General features: G+C 52.4%; 1 protein-coding gene across 1 annotated transcript; it reads right to left on the bottom strand.

The window, feature by feature from the left end:
• Positions 1 to 277: 277 nt before the first annotated feature.
• FGFR4 (fibroblast growth factor receptor 4) lies at positions 278 to 10,978 on the bottom strand. Its single transcript, XM_080672301.1, has 18 exons — positions 10,721 to 10,978; positions 7,960 to 8,102; positions 7,037 to 7,300; positions 6,877 to 6,948; positions 6,595 to 6,761; positions 5,985 to 6,108; positions 5,266 to 5,456; positions 5,008 to 5,146; positions 4,488 to 4,681; positions 4,241 to 4,386; positions 4,031 to 4,152; positions 2,763 to 2,873; positions 2,482 to 2,672; positions 2,003 to 2,125; positions 1,852 to 1,922; positions 1,479 to 1,616; positions 1,095 to 1,200; positions 278 to 996 (listed from the first exon to the last, which is right to left on the bottom strand). Exons 2-18 carry the CDS (start codon positions 8,066 to 8,068, stop codon positions 850 to 852), a joined length of 2,415 nt encoding a protein of 804 aa, XP_080528427.1. The 5' UTR covers positions 8,069 to 8,102; positions 10,721 to 10,978; the 3' UTR covers positions 278 to 849.
• Positions 10,979 to 19,261: the final 8,283 nt, after the last annotated feature.

Below are 19,261 nucleotides of genomic sequence, written 5' to 3'. Positions count from 1 at the left end.
AGCCCCAGGTCACGCATGTGCACATGGTACAGGAGTCCTGCCCTGTGGATGGTGCTGTGTGGACTCCTCTGTCCATAGCGCTTGTTCACACCATCACATACACAAGATGGTGCCAGTGAGAGACAGACCAAGACAGAGGTTCACCCTGAGGCAGCTGGAGGTGGATGTGAACCCAAGGCCTGGCACAGAGCCCTGTCAGTCTGTCACCTAGGCAGAACTCCCAGCTTGGGGATCCCTCCACCCTTTCCCCCCTCCATCTGGGATGCAAGGCAGACATCAGGCACAAGGAGGTTTATTTCAAAAAAATAATTTATAAAAGGCCATTGGTTTCTGTTTTCGGCAGGCTTCCAGCGTCAGCTAGGAGCACAGGGGCCAAAGCTCCTTCCACCAAGATGCTGGGACAAGCAGCAAAGGGTAAGTGGGGGGAGGCCTGGGGGAAGGGGGTTCAGAGGCCTAAGATCTCTCTTGGTGTAGGGAAGCAGGGAGGTTTGGCATAGCCCTGCAGCCAGGTTCAGCCAAACCCCTGAATCAGGATCAAGTGTCAAGGCCCAGGTTGCCAAGCAGAGCCCTATATTCAGGCTATTAGAATGCTCAGGCCATGACTCCCAGGGCCAGGGCTGGGCCTTGAGACTAGGGTTGAACTCTGAGTTGGGAACCCAAGGCCAGAGCCAGAAGCCTCAACTAGGGACCCAAGGACCAAGGACAGACCTCCCCAAAGCAAAACCAGAGACCTGGGACAGCACCCTGAAGTTGGACTGGGTCTGCCAAGATCAACCACCACCAGGCTGCAACAGAGCCAGGAGGCCCAAGGCTGCTGGATGTCCTGCCTGTACAACCTCATGCTCCTGTTCAAGTCTGCACCCCAGGACAGGGGAAGGAACTGGGCCCCAGTGGCAGGGGGTCATGGCTGAAGACAGAGTCACTGGAGGAGCAGGTGCTGCTGGCGTCCCCACTGGCTGGGGAGTAGGGTCCAAAGGTCAGGCGGAGGTCCAGGTACTGTGGGGAATAGTGCTGGTGAGCCCTGATAGTCAGCTCAGATAAAGCCCAAAGGGGAGTGGGCAGAGGGTGGTCACAGGACAGGAGAGGAGGAGTACCTCCTCAGAGATGGCCAGCAGGACCTTGTCCAGTGCCTCCACCAGCTGCTTGAAAGTGGGCCTCTGGGAGGGCGCCGCATGCCAGCACTCACGCATCAGCCCATACCTGAGAGAGGTGGGGCAGGGTCAGAAGCACCCACAGGCCTGAGTGAAGGGAGGACCTCATGGCCCTGCGTGGGTGGGCAGAGAAGGTTGGGAAGGGGAGGGGTGTACTGAGAGGTGGGTGAAAGGGCACAGAAGCCAGGACCTCCCCACTGGGCCTGGGCTGAGGAGGTGGCAGTCACAGTGAGTTGGTGCTGATCCCGCCCCAGGGCCAGACCCTGAGGCTAAGTCAGAGCAGAGGGTGAGGACTGGAAAGTTGGGGAGAGTAGGGCATGGCCTCACAGCTCTGGAGGGCAGTTCGGGGGCCGGTCCATCCGATGCCCCTCCCGCAGCAGTGAGAACAGTTCCTCCACGGGGATGCCAGGGTATGGGGAGCCCCCAAGGGTGAAGATCTCCCACAGCAGGATCCCAAATGACCACCTGGAGGCAGAACCAGGGCTCAGCAGGGCACAGCTTCGCTCCCTGCTCCTGGGGCTGGAAAGGGGGGCCCTGTGGGCATAATTCACCAAGCAAGGGTGGGGACAGGAGCTTTTTTTGGAGTTTGGTCCAACTCAGGTCCCAGGGCTATGCGACCTTGGGCAAATGCTTTGCCTTTTCTGTGGGGTAGGAAAAGGATCCTGGCAGACACTCAGGACCCCCACCATCCAGGACTCACACATCACTCTGGTGTGTGTAGACTCGGTCAAACAAGGCCTCTGGTGCCATCCACTTGACAGGCAGGCGGCCCTGGAGGGGAGAGGAGGAGGCATTGGTGCCAGTCCCACAGGTCCTGCCCCCGCCCCCCAGCTCTGCCCTGCCTCCCTCACGTTGCTGGTTTTCTTATAGTAGTCAATGTGGTGGACGCCACGGGCCAGTCCAAAGTCAGCGATCTTCATCACATTGTCCTCTGTCACCAGCACGTTACGGGCAGCCAGGTCTCGGTGGATGCACTGGGGACAGGGCAGGGGACTTAGGCTTATTAGGACACATAACATCTCATGGTAACCTTGGTGGGTAGGGATCATCACCCATTTTACAGATGAGGAAGTCAGGATGCAGAAGGGAGACCTGAGCATTCCAACGTCAGGGCCCTCATGTTCTCTCATGTAGCCTCTTTCCCTGCCCTGCCTATGGTTAGGGAGTATGTGAGGACGGAATGGGACATGCACTGAAATCTACATACAGAAAGACTTAGGGTAATGAGAAAGGGGAGAGAGGGAGAAGTTGGAGACATTGAATGCCAGGGTCATACAGATAAGGAGATGGAGCAGTTGGGAGTGGCACAGAATGCTGCTACTGCCCTCACCTTTCGAGACTCCAGGTACTGCATGCCTCTGGCCACCTGGTAGGCGCAGGAGACCAGGGCAGGGAAGGAGAGTGGCCCCTCACTGCTCCGAGGCCCATCAGGGCTGAGATCCGGGCCCGGGGGGCGTCGGGCCCGCAGGAACTCCCGCAGGTTTCCCTTGGCAGCACACTCCACAATCACATACAGGGGGCCTGCAAAGGTGAGGTGGACAGGGAGGCTGCCAAGGCTGTGCTCTTTGCCACGACCACCCCCGCCCCCGCCCTAGGCCCACCTTACCCCACCTTCTTGGGTGCAGACACCTAGCAGGTTAATAATATTTTTGTGTTGACCAATCAGCTTCATCACTTCCATCTCAGAGACCAGATCTGCCAAGTCCTTGTCAGAGGCGTTGTCTGCAAGGGTGACAGCCAGGGTGACTACACAAGGTAGGCTGTAGGGTGGGGGAGAGGACATGAAGCGCTGGACCAGGAGTCAAGAAGGTCTGAGGCTGAGTCCCCACTAGGCTGTGTAGCCTTGTTAAAGTCACCTAACCTCTCTGAACCCCAGGATCGTCTTGTATGAAATGAATACCGTATCATGCCCTACCTCTCAGAGCAGTTGTGAGGATGCAACAAGAATCAAGGATCTAAAAGAAGTAGGCCTGCCTGTGAGGGGCCAGGAAACAGGAGAGGGGGAAGAGCTCTGAGCAGGAAGGAAGCTTGTCTGCAGGGCTTGGCATTAGTCCCTGAATGGGGTGAGAGCTCCTGGGGGTGGAAAGCAGGCTGGCGCCCTGAGGTCTGTCTGACCAGGGCCTGGTGTCCATCTGGCCTGGGAATTCAGGGAGCCGCCAGTGGGGGCACAGCTAGGGGAGGCCTGGAAGAAGGCTGTGGAGCAGGGGCGGGCCCTCAGGGCTGACCTGTGGCCCTGGGCCAATGACATACCCTCCCCAACAGACCTCGCAATGCACATTTCTCAATCTCTGCCTCCGGGAAAGTGCCAGGTGGCCCCAGCTGTGCAGAGAGGAGCTGGTGGTAAGGGGGCGGAGAACAGAACAGTGGTTTGGGCCACTCTTGTAGAGGGGCCTGAGAGACAGCAGTGAGAGGCCCTGTGGTAGATTCCAGGAGTGTCCTAGACACCTTGGGACTCCTGCTTGGAGCCTGGGACTGAATTTAAGCAGAAAGCCTGTTCTAGAGTGGTAGAAACAACAGGATAGACCTGGGAAGGGCCTTGGGGGAGGCCGAGGGTGTGGCTTGGGGGGAATGAGGTGGTGTCCTACACAGCTGACAAGGTTACTTGAGGCCAAAGCTTACATAGGGTCAGGGCAGACAGGGAATAGTAAACCCCCGTTACCCCCAATCCTTATAGTCACCATCATCCCAATGGGTAAGATTTTATGCATCAGGAATTTTTATGAACCTCAGAGGTAGGGATATGTGAGGAAACTGAGGCTCAGAAGTTGGGCCTCAGGCCCGAGGGTGGGATCCGACAGCCTCTCCTGGCCCCTAGTGCTCACCTGATAGCACTATGAGCTCCCAAGGCCACAGTACCTCCCCCAGGCCGCTACACTCACCCTTGAGCATCTTGACAGCCACGGTGCTGGCTTGGTCAGGCTGGGCTGGGTCCATGCCTAAGGCCTCTGCACGCACCACCTGCCCAAAGCAGCCCTCACCCAGGGGCTTCCCAAGCACCAGCCTAGAAATCAAGAAAGCTGAGGTCTCAACCGTCTGGGCGTCCTTCCTGCCTGGAGCCTTCATCCACACCCTCACTCTGCACAGCATACCTGTCCCGGGGGAACTCCCACTGTGGGTCCAGAGGGAGGTCTAGACTCACAAGGCCAGCAAGCAAGGGGGGGCCGCTGGAGGAAAGACGGACGCCCCGCACCAGGGACGAGCTTGACTTGGCTGAGGAGCCTGACTCCAGGGAGAACTGCAAAGTGGGAGACTTGGTTAGCCTGCTGGCACTGAACTGTGGTGGGATGGCAGGCCGAGAGTCTCACTATGGGACACGGGGGTGGGGATGCGTAGTACCTGTCGGGCCAGAGGGAAGCGGGACAACTTCTGCACCGTGGCAGGCTGCCGGGGGTGCCGACCATGGAGCACCTGTCCGCGATACAGGCCGGCCAGCAGCAGGAGCACCACCAACACCAAGGAGCCCGACGTGTACAGGATGATGTCTGTGTATCTGGCATCCGGCGCTGCTGCTGTCCATGCGAGGTCCTCCTCTGTCCGTAGACACATAACTGACCAGTCAGTGGTCAGATGGCTGACCCTGTATCCTCTAACTCAGGCCCTCACAGCTTCCGCCACACACAGGATGCACACACCAAGAAAACTATAATTATACCCAGTCCCACATAGTCCTGGGTCTCACTGACAGTCACATGTCGACATGCAGAGGGACTGCTACATGCAGAATCCAACACAAAACCACATGCCATGTCCCGAGCTTAGGTCCCACAGGCCAAGGGATAATGTCCACCCGCAGGTCAGCCCACTGCTGGATCAGAGTAGGATCCTGAAGCCTCTTCTGGCCACCTCAGGTGCTCACCTGGCAGCACGGTGAGCCAGGCCGACTGGTAGGAGAGGCCAATGGAGTTGCCTGCCAGACAGGTGTACTCGCCTGCGTCCTCGGCCGACACGTTACGAAGGTATAGGACCTCTACCTCTGAGCTATTGATGTCTGTTGTCTGAGGATGGGAGACACATTAGGGGTCACAGCAGGGCCCGGGGCCAGGAAGGGAGCTGCAATCACCCTCCCCACCATGGGAGAAGGGTAGGGAGGGCTCAGGCACCGCAGGGGCTGGACCTTCAAGACTTGCACATAAGGGAAGCCGTCGGCACCGAAGTTGCTGCCGTTGATGACAATGTGCTTCAGCCACTGGATGTGAGGCTGGGCGTCACTGTACACCTTGCATAGCAGCTCCACGTCACTGCCCACTACAGCTGTGGTATTGGCCGGGAGCCCTGCCTGCAGGATGGGCCGGTGCGGGGACCGCTCTGGGGGCCGGGCCGGGCCGTCAACCCTGACCAGCGGCACCCACAGAAGCACCCTGGTCACCTGCCTCCAACTTCCCCAGCTCAAGGGAGAGACCTTCCTGATATGCAGCTCAGACCTGTCTGTCTTCTGCTCACCCTGCTTAAACCTTCCATGGCTCCCCATTGCCTTTGGGGTCAAGGACAATTTCTCAGCCTAGCATTCAGAACCCTTCATGGCCTGGCTCCCCACGAAAATGCCACACCCCAGGCATTTTATTCCCCACAAATGCATTATATTCTTTACACTGAAGGCCTTTACTGAACCAGGGCCCTCTGCCTTAATGTCTTTCCTACTTTTCTTCTTGGCTAATCTCTGCTCCTCCAGGCCCACGTCACCCTCTGTGCTTCCCACACGCCCACCAGCACACTTTAAACAGTTTGAGTGAGTCATCTAAGACTCAGTCCATGTTGCCTACCAGACTGGGGTCTCACTGAGGGCAAATTCTGGGCTTCCACCCCCCACACTGCCTCGCTTGCCCATCCGCTCACCCAGCACGTCCAGCAGATAGCTGTAGCGGATGCTGCCCACCGAATTCTCCACAAGGCAGGTGTATGTGCCACGATCTGAGGGCACCACGCTTTCCATCACCAGGCTCCAGTGCTGATGGCGCAGCTGGGGGAAGGGGAAGTGTCCATGAGGGGTCACTAACTCATGCCCATGAGGGAAGTAGGTTGAGAGAGGGTGAGGGCAAGGCTAGGGACTTTGGGACAAAGGAGAAGACTGGTCTGAGCCCTGAGTTTTAGCTTGGCCTCTTCCTAGCTGTGCCACCTTTGCCACTCTTTGCCCTCTGAGTCTCAGTTTCCTCATTACAGCCTGGAGCTGACCTTGCAGGGTCTCACCATGAGAATGAGCTGCCCAAACTTAGTGATGCTGGTCAAGGATCCTTCCTCCTTTAGAAATGGAATCACTCGAGAGGCTAAGTCACTTGCCAGAGAGTGGCAGAGTGGGAACTTGAACCAGAGCTGTCCAAGTCCACAGCCTAGTGCTTCTTCTGGGGCCACACAGTGGCCTTCTTTATTCAAGAAGGAACTGGGGGGTTGATTTATAGGTATGAGGGGGTCGATGGGGGAGCAGTGGCCTTGGAACCCTGAGACTCACCCGAACGCCTCCAATGCGATGCTCCCCATGAAAGTCCTGTCCATCTTTGAGCCAGCGGATGGTGGGCATGGGGTTTCCTGCAGCTGGACAGCGGAACTTGACGGTGTTCCCAGCAGGCACTGCATGCAGTTTCTTCTCCATGCGCTGGGGGTGTGTCCAGTAGGGTGCTGGAGGGGAAGGAAGAACTTAGTGCCCCCAGGATGACTACCTGCTTCCACACAGGTCTCTTCTCAGGGAGCAGCTGGGAGGTAGAGAAATGAGTCCTTGAGGACTTATACTGACCATGCTGTGGGTAAACATGCCTATTTGAAGGGCCATTGTGTTCCTCATCACCATTGCTGGAGGTCGAGGAGTCTATGTCAGGGATAGAAGGAGATATATGAGGCCAGGACAGGAAGAGTCTCTCCCTAGGCACCCCCTAGCCCCTGCCAGACCCCCTTACCATCCATAACCAAGGTGATATTATGCAGGACAAACATGGAGCCTCGTGCTAGGCAGAGGTAGTGCCCAACATCCTCGGGTAGGAAGCTGGCGATCTCCAAGCGGCCCCTCCAGCCTCGTACCCGGCCAGCAGGTGCCAGGCGACTGCCCTCCTTGTACCAGTGGCCACCACGCTCAGCCCTCCCACAGCATAATTGCACAGGCTGCCCAAGGACCACGGTCAGCTCTTGTTCTGGCTGCTCTGGGCTGGGGGCCAGGCAGGGCTCTGCGGGCCAAGGGCAGAGGTCAGTGAGCCCCACAGCCCAGCTGAGGCAGCCCCACATAGAGAAAACATGCTTCACATGCAGGGCACGAGCACCTCAGACACATGCTGGACACACACCTATTGCCCCTCAACATACACACAACCACATGCTATAGATGCTACATGCAGAGGCAAGGCCATGCCTCTGATGCACAGCACACACATGGTGAGTAGCACACCTGCTGGGCTGAACACAACACTGTCCAACACACACACACACACACACACACACACACACACACACACACACGGCAGATGCTACAGGACACACATCACACCACTCCAAGGCATAATACCCTCCCAGTGCATACACCACACGTGCGGCCTGGGCCTCCCAAGCCACACACACAGTGCACAGAACATACACGCACACACATCCAAGGGGCTCACCACCAGCTCTGCAGCCCAGCTCAAGGCCCTGGGCCCTGCAAGGCCAGTCCTCTTTCGTGGACACAGAGATAGGTGGATGCTTTCTGGGAGCCAGACACTGAGTCTCAATGGTTGCCACCTGCTGCCACCTCCCCAGGGCCTGGGCCAGGATCCTCTCCAGCTTTGCTCAGACCCCTTTTGGTGCCAACTCTTCCCACCCCTGCCACCCTCTCCCATCTTAGAGGTCATACCCAGCTCCATTTCTTCAGAGGCCTCAAAGGACAAAGCTGGAGCCCAGGGTGCTCTCAGGAGGACCCCCAACAGGACCAGCAGCAACTGCATCTTCTTCCTGTTGCTCATGGGGCCCAGGCTGGGTTTCCCACCGATGGCCTTCCTGAAACAGGAAGGGAGAAGAGTTCCTGCTTCATGTGCACCTTGGCTGGTGCTATTCCCTTATTTTGCAGATGAGGAAACTGAGACAGGAAATGGCTGGCCACTTCCAAGCCCCACGCTAGGCAGCAGCAGGGCAGACTGGAAGCTGGTCTGCTGTTGCAGAGCCCAAGACTGCCGCACAGTAGGTTGGGTAGGGGGGGTGGGGGCGGGGCTTCCTGCTCTGCACTGGTCCTGCTGAGACCTTGGCACAAGTTCACAGAAAGGGCAGTTTTGGGATTCTTTCCTTGGAGGCAAGCAGAGAATGGAAACATATCTTCTGTTCACTCTTAGCACACATGATTTATTTTTTGCTGAATAAATGAATTTATTTCTGAAGAGCAAAGAAACCAAAATCTGAAATATAATACAAGGCCAAACTTCAGCATCTGGATACTATCTGATCTGATCCCCACTCCTCATTAGCATTGCTGACATTTCCATGGCCAGCTTTGGATACCTCCAATGGCAGGGTGCTTACTACTAACAAGGCAGCAGACTCCATGGCTAGCAGTTCTTCCTCTTTCTGAACCAGAACTGCATCCTGGGAATATCTCTGCTTTTTGTGTCCCCACTAACTCCATCTGAGGCAATGTAGGCTCTTGTAAAGAATGTAGACTCTGGTGTCTGACAGAGCCAAGCTCAAATCCTAGCTCTTACCAACTTGCTTGTCCCTGGCCATGTCTGGGTCGCTGGCCTCACAGGACTGCTTTGAGGATAAAAGAGAATGTATGTAGTCCCAACCGGTTTGGCTCGGTGGATAGAGCGTTGGCCTGCAGACTAAAGGATCCCAGGTTTGATTCTGGTCAAGGGCATGTACCTTGGTTGCGGGCACATCCCCAGTAGGAGGTGTGCAGGAGGCAGCTGATCGATATTTCTAACTCTCTATCCTCTCCCTTCCTCTCTATAAAAAATCAATAAAGTATATTAAAAAGAGAGAGAGAAAGAAAGAGAGAGAGAGAGAGAGAGAGAGAGAGAGAGAGAGAGAGAGAATGTATATAGGGTATAGGGGCTGGGTACACAGAATGTTGGAATGGTCTCCTTCCCCATCCCCTCCCTGTAATTGTCACCCAGGGTCTGCCCTCTGCCAGTCACCCACAGGTCCTGTCAGGTGTGATGTACACACCCACCCCATCTGATTATCCTCTTCCAAATGCCACCAAGGATGTCTCCTTACCCTCAAAGGAGCACTCAAAACTGAGCGTCAGCTAGGGCAGGGTAAGAAGGTGACCAGTGTAGTCCCGGAGACCCACTGGCTATTACCTGGAGCTGGGTGACAGTCAGGGGTACTGGTGTCTCTGGGTCTACCTTGCCCAGGAAGCCCACCATACCCTCTCTCTTCAGCCACAGCCTCCTGTCCAGCTCTGGCTCTGAGGCAGGGGGCACTTAGCTTGTCCTGGGCAAAGCCATTATTTCCCTCTTCCCTGGGTTGCCCCTGCAGCTGGAGCATCATCTCTGTTCATCCCCTCTCCTCACCCCTGCCCCATTTCCAGTCCATTCTGCCTTCCCAATCCCTCCCCAGTCTATCCCACCTCCGCTTCCTGGACCCAGGGCAGGCCATAGTCATCTCTAGCGTGGGCCTCTATTCTCCAGCAGGCTTTAAAAATTACAAGGCTGCCATGTCAGCCCCCTCCCCACCAGCTTACAAGTCCTTAATGGCTGCCTGTACCCAGTGCGATCCAGTCCACACTGTACAGCATCCTAGGCCTCCCTCCCTGCCTGGGCCACTCAGGTTGCACAGCCTGCCCCTTCAGTACCTTCAGCACTGAAGCCACTGGCTTTCAAAACTGGGCACATCTTGTCTCTTGACCTCTGTGTCCCATTTCTCTTCTCCACCTGGCTCAGATGCCACTCTCTCTGCACCCACCCCATTTCCGTGGCCCCTCCTGGTAAAATCCCCCACCCTCACTTCTGTAAGGAGCTCAGCTCTCTGGGTTCACAGCTCCGGTTGGGGATGGGCTGAGGACGCCCGTGGACGTTATATTTTCACCTTCAGGCTCCCTGACCTCATCACCCCAGGGTCTTTAGCAAGGTCACAAGCGGACAGGGGACCGCAGTGCCTGACTCTGGCACCAGGTAGTCCAGGGTTCGCTTCCAACCTCCCGCACTCAAGCGCTAGGGGACCCTGGGCAAATGATTGCACCTCTTCGAGCCTGAGCTTTCTCATCTCCTCTCGGGGCGCGCAGACACTCCAGCAGCTGAGGAACAGGCGAGCTCTTCCTCTTTCACCCCTACTCGGCCACCCTGGGGGGAGGTGCAAGTCGGCGGGTCCCCAGGAGGAGCAGCAGAGACAGCCTGTCCGCCCCCGCCCCGGTGGGCAATGAGTAACCAGCTCCGTGGCCAGGGTGCTCTTTGGACGGAGCGGGACAAAAGGCCCTGTGTGCACTGCGGGTTACTGATTTACCGTCCCCCTCCACCACCCTGCCGAGCGGACACCCGGGTCCCCTTGCTGGGATGGGGCAGCTCCCGGAGCCCCATCGCCGCTCGCCCCCTGGCGGCTGGGAGTGCAGCCAGGGTCCGCATCGGGTCTCGGTACACCTGGAGCCTCCGCGGGACAGCTCCCGGCACAGGGTCCTGGCTCACCTGGATCTTCTGTGGCCCTGGTCCTAGCTCCTGCCAGGCCGATCCCCTAGCCCAGCGGGGACAGAGGACTCAGCCAGGGCGCTCCTCCGCCTGGGGCCGGAGAGCTGGGAATGCGCTCGCGAAAGCCGCGTGGAGCCGGGCAGCCCGGGGCCCCGCCCACCTCGGGCCCGGCCCCTCCTGGACCTGCTATCCTGACAGCCGCGTGGCTGCGAGTGGCGCAGAATCCCACCCACCTGGAGACCAGTTCCTGAACCCAGTAGCGCTGAGCGACCGACGGATCAGCCTAATCCCAAATGCCCCGCCCCAGCCTGCAGCACACCCCCTCAGACCCCGCCTCTTTTGCCCCATTCAGGCCAGACTTCGAAGTTCTAGTCTAGTCCTTGCTCTCCATCTCCTGCTCAACACCCTTCCGGAACAAGACCCTGCAGTTCTCACCCGCTCGCCTCTGCAGACCTTGGCCCAGCCTGGCTCCTCTGTCTTCTGCGTAGTCGCCATGTAGTGGCTAGCACACTGCCTCTGCCCCCATCCCCATCCAATCTCTGCACAACCTTCCTAGTGATATTAAAATACACTCTGACTCCGTATGTATTTTGTGGTTGACTGTGCCAATCACAACCACCCCTTTCAAATTTTCCAATAGCTTCCTTTAAAGATGCTAGGCATGACCTGCCCCTGCGCGCATCTCCATTCCTTTCTTGTGTCCACCCTACTTTTGCACTTGTGGTTCCCGCTTCCAGGAAAGATGTTTTCTCTCTAGGTCTGCTTAGTTTCATCTCATTCTTAGGTCTCAGCTCCCTTCCTCAGAAGAAGCCCTTTGGACTTACCAGGTTCCTCTTCAGGTCTTCTCTTCTTTGAGCATGGAGAAAGAAACTGAGTGTGGGGTGGGGTGTGGGCCGGGAGGTGGTGGTTGTGGTGAAGTGATTCAGAGTACAGATTGCAGGGCTCAATCTCATCACACATGGCTTTGGCAAGTTACTCCATCTGTATCTTCATTTTCTCCTCAGCAAAACAGGTATAATGATAATGTATCATCCCCAAGAAGTGGTTGCAAAAAGTAGACATGTTAGTATGTGTAAGCCTTAGAACACTGCTTGACATGAGCACTTGCTTTGTAATGCTAGCTATGATTATTTAGGACCTGCTATTTTTCTTCTTCATTATATACTAGAGGCCCGGTGCATGAAATTCGTGCACGGGGCTGGGGGTGTCCCTCAGCCCAGCCTGCACCTTCTCCAATCTGGGACCCCTTGAGGGATGTCCGATTGCCCATTTAGCAGTCGGACATCCCTCTTACAATCCAGGACTGCTGGCTCCCAACTGCTCGCCTGCCTGCCTTCCTGATTGCCCCTAACGGCTTCTGCCTACCAGCCTGATCACCCCCTAACCACTCCCCTGCCAGCCTGATTGATGCCTAACTGCTCTCCTGCCAGCCTGTTTGCCCCTAACTGCCCTCCCCTGCAGGCCTGGTCACCCCTAACTGCCCTTGTCTGCAGGCCTGGTACCCCCCCAACTGCTCTCCCCTGCAGGCCTGGGTCCTCCCCAACTGCCCTTCACTGCAGGCCCGGTCACCCCCAACTTCCTTCCCCTGCAGGCTTGATCGCCCCCAACTGCCCTCCCTTGCAGGCCTGGTCCCTCCCAACTGCCCTCCCCTGCTGGCCATCTTGTGGTGGCCATCTTGTGTCCACATGGGGGCAGGATCTTTGACCACATGGGGGCAGCCATCTTGTGTGTTGGAGTGATGATCAATCTGCATATTACTCTTTTATTAGATAGGATGTGTGTGTGTGAGAGGAAGGGAGAGGGAGAGAGATAGAAGCATCAGTGATGAGAGAGAAACATTGATAGGTTGCCTACTGCATGCTCCCTACTGGGGAATAAGCCAGCAACCCTGGCATGTGCCCTTTGACTGGAATCAAAACCCGGACTCTTCAGTCCGCAGGCCCGATGCTCTGTCTACTGAGCCAAACCAACCAAGGTTTCTTAATATTTCAAAAAAATCTTTTTAAAAAATTGATTTGGCCCTGGCTGGTTTGGCTCAGTGGATAGAGCATCAGCCTGCGGACTGAAGGGTCCCAGGTTCGATTCTGGCCAGGGGCACATATCCCGGTTCCAGGCTCGATCCCCAGTGGGGGGGGGGCGTGCAGGAGGCAGCCAATCAATGATTCTCTCTCTCATCATGTTTCTATTTCTCTCTCTCCCTCTCCCTTCCTCTCTGAAATCAATAAAGATATATTTTTTAAAAAAATTGGTTTGAGAGAGAGACATCCATTTGTTGTTCCACTTATTTACTAGTATGCATTCGTTGGTTGATTTTTTGTTGTTGTTAATCCTCACCTGAGAATATTTTTTCCATTTATTTTTTTATAATAGAAATCAATATTTATTACAGATCCTCTATTAGCCAAGTATTTATAAATTCTTTTTAAAAATCTTTATTGTTGAAAATATTACATATGTCCCCTTTTTTCCCCATTGACCCCTTCTAGTCACCCCCCCTCCCCCAGCCAGGCCTTCACCACACTATTGTCTGTGTCCATGGGTTATGCATATAAGTTCTTTGGTTGATCTCTTCCCACCCACTCACAACATGCGCCGCCCCGCCCCCCCCCCACACACACACCTTCCCTCTGAGATTCCACAGTCTGTTCCATGCTTCTATGTCTCTGGATCAATTTTATTCATCAGTTTATTTTGTTCATTAAATTCCACATGTGAGTGAAATCATGTGATACTTGTCTTTCTTTGACTGGCTTATTTCACTTAGCATAATGCTCTCCAGGTCCCTCTATGATGTCTCAAAGGGCAAGAGATACTTCTTTTTTATTGCTGCAAAGTATTACATGTGTAAATGTACCATAGCTTTTTTATCCACTCATCTACTGATGGGCACTTGGGCTGTTTCCACTGAGCCAAACCTGCTAGGGCTCCAAATCTTAGCTACTATAAATTGTGCTGCTATGAACATAAGACTGGGGATTGAATTGGCAACTTAGGCATGTGCCCTGATCTGATCTGATCCCAATGAATGGGACGACATTTAACTGAGCTACCTGGCCAGGGAAAAATTTTTAAATCTTTCAATTACTATTGACTTCACCACTATATCTCAAGAGCCTGGCACACAGTAGGTGCGCTCCAAATAGCTCTGCCTTACTTGCAAGTACTTCTTTCCTGAGCATCTTGACAGTGACCAAATAGGAGGTCAGCCGAACTTTGATCTCTGCCCAACACTCATCTGAGGTCCAAGCCCTTTACTCCTTGAAGGCTTCTGGAGAAGAAAGGGAACCCCACAACTAGGGTCTTAGCTTACCTCCCGGTTAGCCCTAGGCTGGTGGAGACATTGGCCATCGGAAAGCAGCTTCCATTTCCATTGTTATGTCAAGGAGCCTAGTCTCTCACCCCTACTCCGGAGGAGGGTGTGGGCGGAGGAGGATGGAGGCTTCCATTGCATAACTAAAAGGCCCATTAAAGTGAGAATGGCTGTGATGAGTTTAAAGAAAGCCTTGAAAAAGAGTTAGAAGAAAATGACTCTGAAAGATCACAATTTGACGAGGGTAGCTCTGAAAAAGTTATCGATGAGGAAGGCTCTGAGTTTGACAAGGAAGAATCAGATAAAAAGGAAGAAGGAGATGCATATAAAAAAGTTTTTGATGATGAGTCTGATGAAAAAGAGGGTGAAGAAGATGCAGATGAAAAGGGGCTTGAAGATGCTGATAAAAGGAGGAAGATGATGCAGATGAAAAGATGTTTGAGTATTTATTTTTTTTTATTTTTTTATTTTTTTACAATTTTTAAACTTTTTATTTTTTTTTAAATAAATCTTTATTCAGATTATTACAATTATTTCTCCTTTTTCCCCCCATAGCTCCCCTCCACCCATTTCCCACCCCACCTTCTGCCCTTACCTCCCCCCCACTGTCCTCATCCATAGGTGTATGATTTTTGTCCATTCTCTTCATGAACCCCCCCATACCCCTTTCCCCCTGAGAATTATCAGCCCACTCCCTTTCTATGCCCCTGATTCTATTATATTCACCAGATTATTCTGCTCCTCAGGTTTTTAATTCACTTGATTTTTAGGTTGGCTTGTTGATAGATATGTATTTGTTGTTCATAATTTTTTCTCTTTACTTTTTTCTTCTTCCTCTTCTTTAAGAATACCTTTCAGCATTTCATATAGTACTGGTTTGGTGGTGATGAACTCCTTCAGCTTTTTCTTATCTGTGAAGCTCTTTATCTGCCCTTCAATTCTGAATGATAGCTTTGCTGGGTAGAGTAATCTTGGTTGTAGGTTCTTGCTATTCATCACATTGAAAATTTCTTGCCACTCCCGTCTGGCCTGCATAGTTTCTGTTGAGAAGTCAGCTGACAGTCGTATGGGTGCTCCCTTGTAGGTAATTAACTGTTTTTCTCTTGCTGCTTTTAATATTCTCTCTTTGTCTTTTGCTCTTGGCATTTTAATTATGATGTGTCTTGGTGTGGTCCTCTTTGGATTCCTTTTGTTTGGGGTTCTGTGGGCTTCCTGGACTTGTAAGTCTATTTCTTTCACCAGGTGGGGGAAGTTTTCGGTCATTATTTCTTCAAATAGGTTTTCAGTATCTTGCTCTCTCTCTTCTTCTGGCACCCCCATAATTCTGATGTTGGTACACTTGAAGTTGTCCCAGAGTCTTCTTACACTATCTTCAACTTTTTGGATTTTTTTTTTTGCTTTTTGCTTTTTCGGTTGAGTGTTTTTTGTTTCTTTGTATTTCAATTCTTTGACTTGATTCTTGTGTTCCTCTATTCTGTTTCTGGGTCTCTGTATAATATTTTTTATTTCAGTCAGTGTATGTTTAATTTCTAGTTGGTCCTTTTTCATATCTTCGAGGGTCTCGTTATATTTATCGGCCTTTTCTAGGATATTCTTAAAAAGTCTTATAACGGTGGTTTTGAATTCTATATCCAGTCGTTTGTTTTCCTCCATTTCTTTCGTTTGTGATCTGATTCTTTGACCCCGCATTTTCACTGAATCCCTGAGTTGGTAAGGTAGATATTTGTGCTAGGTTTCCAATATGGCCCAGTGGGTCTGCTTCCCCAGTTAACCTGAGGTGGACACTCTTGGTGCACCCCTTTGTGGACTGTGTGTACAGCCTTGTTGTAATTAAGTCTTTATTGTTGTTGGTATCACTGGGAAGAATTGACCTCCGGGCCAGTTGGCTGTAAGGATCAGCTGTGTCTATGCTGGGAGAAGCCCGGTGCTGGAGACAGCCTTATAGGATTAGACTTGCCAAATTGCAATAGCCTCTGTGCTCAGCTTGGATGGGGTGGAGTCTCAGTCTTGGCTTCCTGTCAGCCCCGCCCCTGCGCCTTCCCCAGCTCGAGTCTCCGCCTGAGAGTCCAGACTCCCCCCACAAGAGCGTGGGTCCCCAGGGGCTCGCCTGGAACTGGGGTTCACTGCAGTCAGAACTGGGGCTCGGTGCAGTCAGAATCCTCTGACTCCCCTCCACTAGGGAAAGCCTGTGGCAACCCCCGCAGCCTTTGTGCGCACCGGCGCGGCGCGTGTGCGCACTTTCAGTCCTCCGCCTTCCCCGGCTCCTGAGTCTCCGCCCGAGAGTCCAGACTCCCCCTACAAGAGCGTGGGTCCCCAGGGGCTCGCCTGGAACCGGGGTTCACTGCAGTCAGAACTGGGGCTCAGTCAGGATCCTCTGACTCCCTTTCACTAGGGAAAGCCTATGGCTACCTCCGCAGCCTTTGTGCGCACTGGCCCTTGTGCGCCTTCAGACTTCTGCCTTTCCCAGCTCGTGGTCCGAGGCTTCCTTCCCCCTTCCGCCAGAAGAAGTCAGCCAAGCTCTCAGCCGCCCTTCCTCTCTGCGCGCACAAAGCCCCTTTGCCGTACCTCCAATTCTCTGTGAGCTTTTCTCCTTCCTTCTAGTTGTAGAATTTTCACTCAGCCTGCTTTCCTGTGGTTCTGGATGGTGTCCGTTCTGTCTTTTAGTTGTAGTTTTGAAATTGTTGTGCGAGGCAGCAGTTTAGGTGTTTACCTATGCCGCCATCTTGGTTTCTCCTGTTTGAGTATTTAGACGCAAATAAAGATGAAGTGGAAGCAAAGGACGATGAAGAAGGTATAGATGAAAACATGTTAGAAGATGAGGATTCCTGTGAGAAGTTTGATGATTCTGATGAGAAAGGGACTGTGGGCCGTATGGGGGGGAATGTTTGGGAAGAAAGGACGCTATCTACATGCAGCAGCTTTATCCTCAGTAGTGATGATGGTGATGATATTTAATCCCTTAAGCTTGCTTTTGAGGGAAAGTCCCCCGTCTACATTTGCCTATGCTCTAGGACAGTGGTCGGCAAACTGCGGCTCTGTTGACTAATGAGTTTGCCGACCACTGCTCTAGGATAATTACTAGTAGTGTTAATAAACATTGCATAGTGATAGGATGTCATCAGATTAATGCATTGCCTTTTTCATTGTTACTTGTACTTAATGGTCATAAATATATATGTTAATTGGTTGTTCAGTTGAAACTTCAGAGTATAATGCAAGTAAACTGGATACTTGTCCTTTGTCAGATTTGTTAGACGCATGCAGAATATTTTTTAAATATTCTGATTGAAGTCTGTGATATTCAAAAATAAAAATAAGTTGTTAATATGCAGAAACTGAAAATTGGACTTGAGTTAAATTGCGTTTTAAGTTCTTGCTATTGCTTTATTTATACTTAAGTTTTTAGTGTTTTAAGGATTTGAAAAATCTGATAAGAGTCTCCTTGCTTCCAGCTTATATTACCACTTAGGTCTCCGTGTCTCTTCTCTAAACCAGAACATGTTACTAAACTTATAAGGTAAACAGTACTTTGGAGTTTCCCCCTGCCCAGTTCTTGCAAGTTACTTTTTTTGTTTTCCTTTCTACCCTCTCTCCATGAAAATTGCAGGAGTGAACTTCCTGAGGTGAATCCACAGCTTTCTTTACTGAAAATATAGGGAAGGGGATTAGAATTCTGCTCTGTACTGTTTGGCCCCTTTAGAAGTTGATTGGAGTGGTGGGACCTCTCCCCAGAAAAGTGCACGCACTACACAACTTTTTTTTTTGTTTGTTTGTCAATCTTTTAATGTACAAACATTAAAAAAAAAGACAAAGCAGAAAGCAGCTTTACATTGAATGAGTAAAGATAATTACATACAGCTGCCAACCCCACAGCTGGATATTGAATCACTACAGGTCCTGCTAGATCTTAACTCCAAGGCTGAACTGTCCCACCCTCCTCACAGAAGAATCAGAGCATTAAGCAAGGCCAACATCCCCCGGCCTTCTCTTCTAACTTCCTTCTAAACCAAGAGGTCAGAGCAGAACTAGGGAGGGTTGCACTATTACCCAGAAGAAAGTAAGAATGGCATTGGCGACTTCCCTGATTGCTCAGGACTCTGCCACAGAGTGACTTAAGAGGCCCCTGTGTATACAGATATTTTGGTCTGAATTGTAAGGTTTACAGCAAATACAGGGTGGGTCAAACAGTTCTAGGCCAGGGAATAATTGTCACAAATGTCATGTCTTCAGTGAAATAAGACATACTGCTGCCCCCAAATACCCTGAGGCAAGGAGTGGCTGCCTGACCAGTCCATCCACATGGAGACTCAAACCTGGAACTTCGCAAAAATCAAGTCTGGGTACTGAGGGTCCTCCTCCTAGTGAGAGCCAATGGCCCTACCATAGAATGCTAGAAAGTCTTTTCTTAGTCACCCTTGGTTAAAATGATAGTTCAGGCCCTAGCCGGTTTGGTTCAGTGGATAGAGCATCGGCCTGTGGACTGAAGGGTCCCGGGTTCGACTCCAGTCAAGGGCACATGCCCAGTTGTGGGCTCGATCCCCAGTGGGGGGCGTGCAGGAGGCAGCCGATCAATGATTATCTCCCATCATTGATGTTTCTATCTCTCTCTCCCTCTCCCTTCCTATTTGAAATCAATTTAAAAAATTTTTTTAAATGACAGTTCAGGTCATTTGGGAAAGAGAGAAATATTAACCACCCTTCCTTTCATGTTTCAGTAGCCAACAGGAATCCGGGCCCTGAAAAGCCACAAACACTTTTTCTTCACGATTATGAGCAATTGCAGCAACTGGCCAAATGTGTTAGCAACAGGAAAGCTGAGAGCGACCATGTGGGGAATTCATGACCACAAGCAGCACACTGGCTTCATGACTGCCATGCTGGACAGAGGGCTCTGCTCTGCAGCCTGTCTCAGCAGCACCCAGTCATCCACAGGACCAAGAGTGGGAGTGCTACGAACAGATGATTCTGTGTCCCACAGATAACGGTATAAAGTGACTGTTAATAGGTATGGTTTAAGCTGAGCTTTTGGAGACAAGGCCTCCAGATGCTCTATTATTAAAGTCTTAAGAGCTCAGAGCCGAGTATGATTGAGAAATTCAGAAGAATTAAACAAAAAACCCAACAACAAAGAAGGATGGGTAGAAGGTGTCAAAGACTAAGAGCTGACTGGCTCACTTTGTCCCCAAGTTCATCTTAGAGCTCAAGCGAATTCAACACATGAGACAGAGACA

Source organism: Plecotus auritus (genome assembly GCF_963455305.1).
Source record: "Plecotus auritus genome assembly, chromosome: 6".
In the NCBI taxonomy this organism is placed as follows: domain Eukaryota; kingdom Metazoa; phylum Chordata; class Mammalia; order Chiroptera; family Vespertilionidae; genus Plecotus; species Plecotus auritus.
Note: the sequence above shows the minus strand (reverse complement) of the source record. Positions and strands in the feature narration are given on the sequence as shown.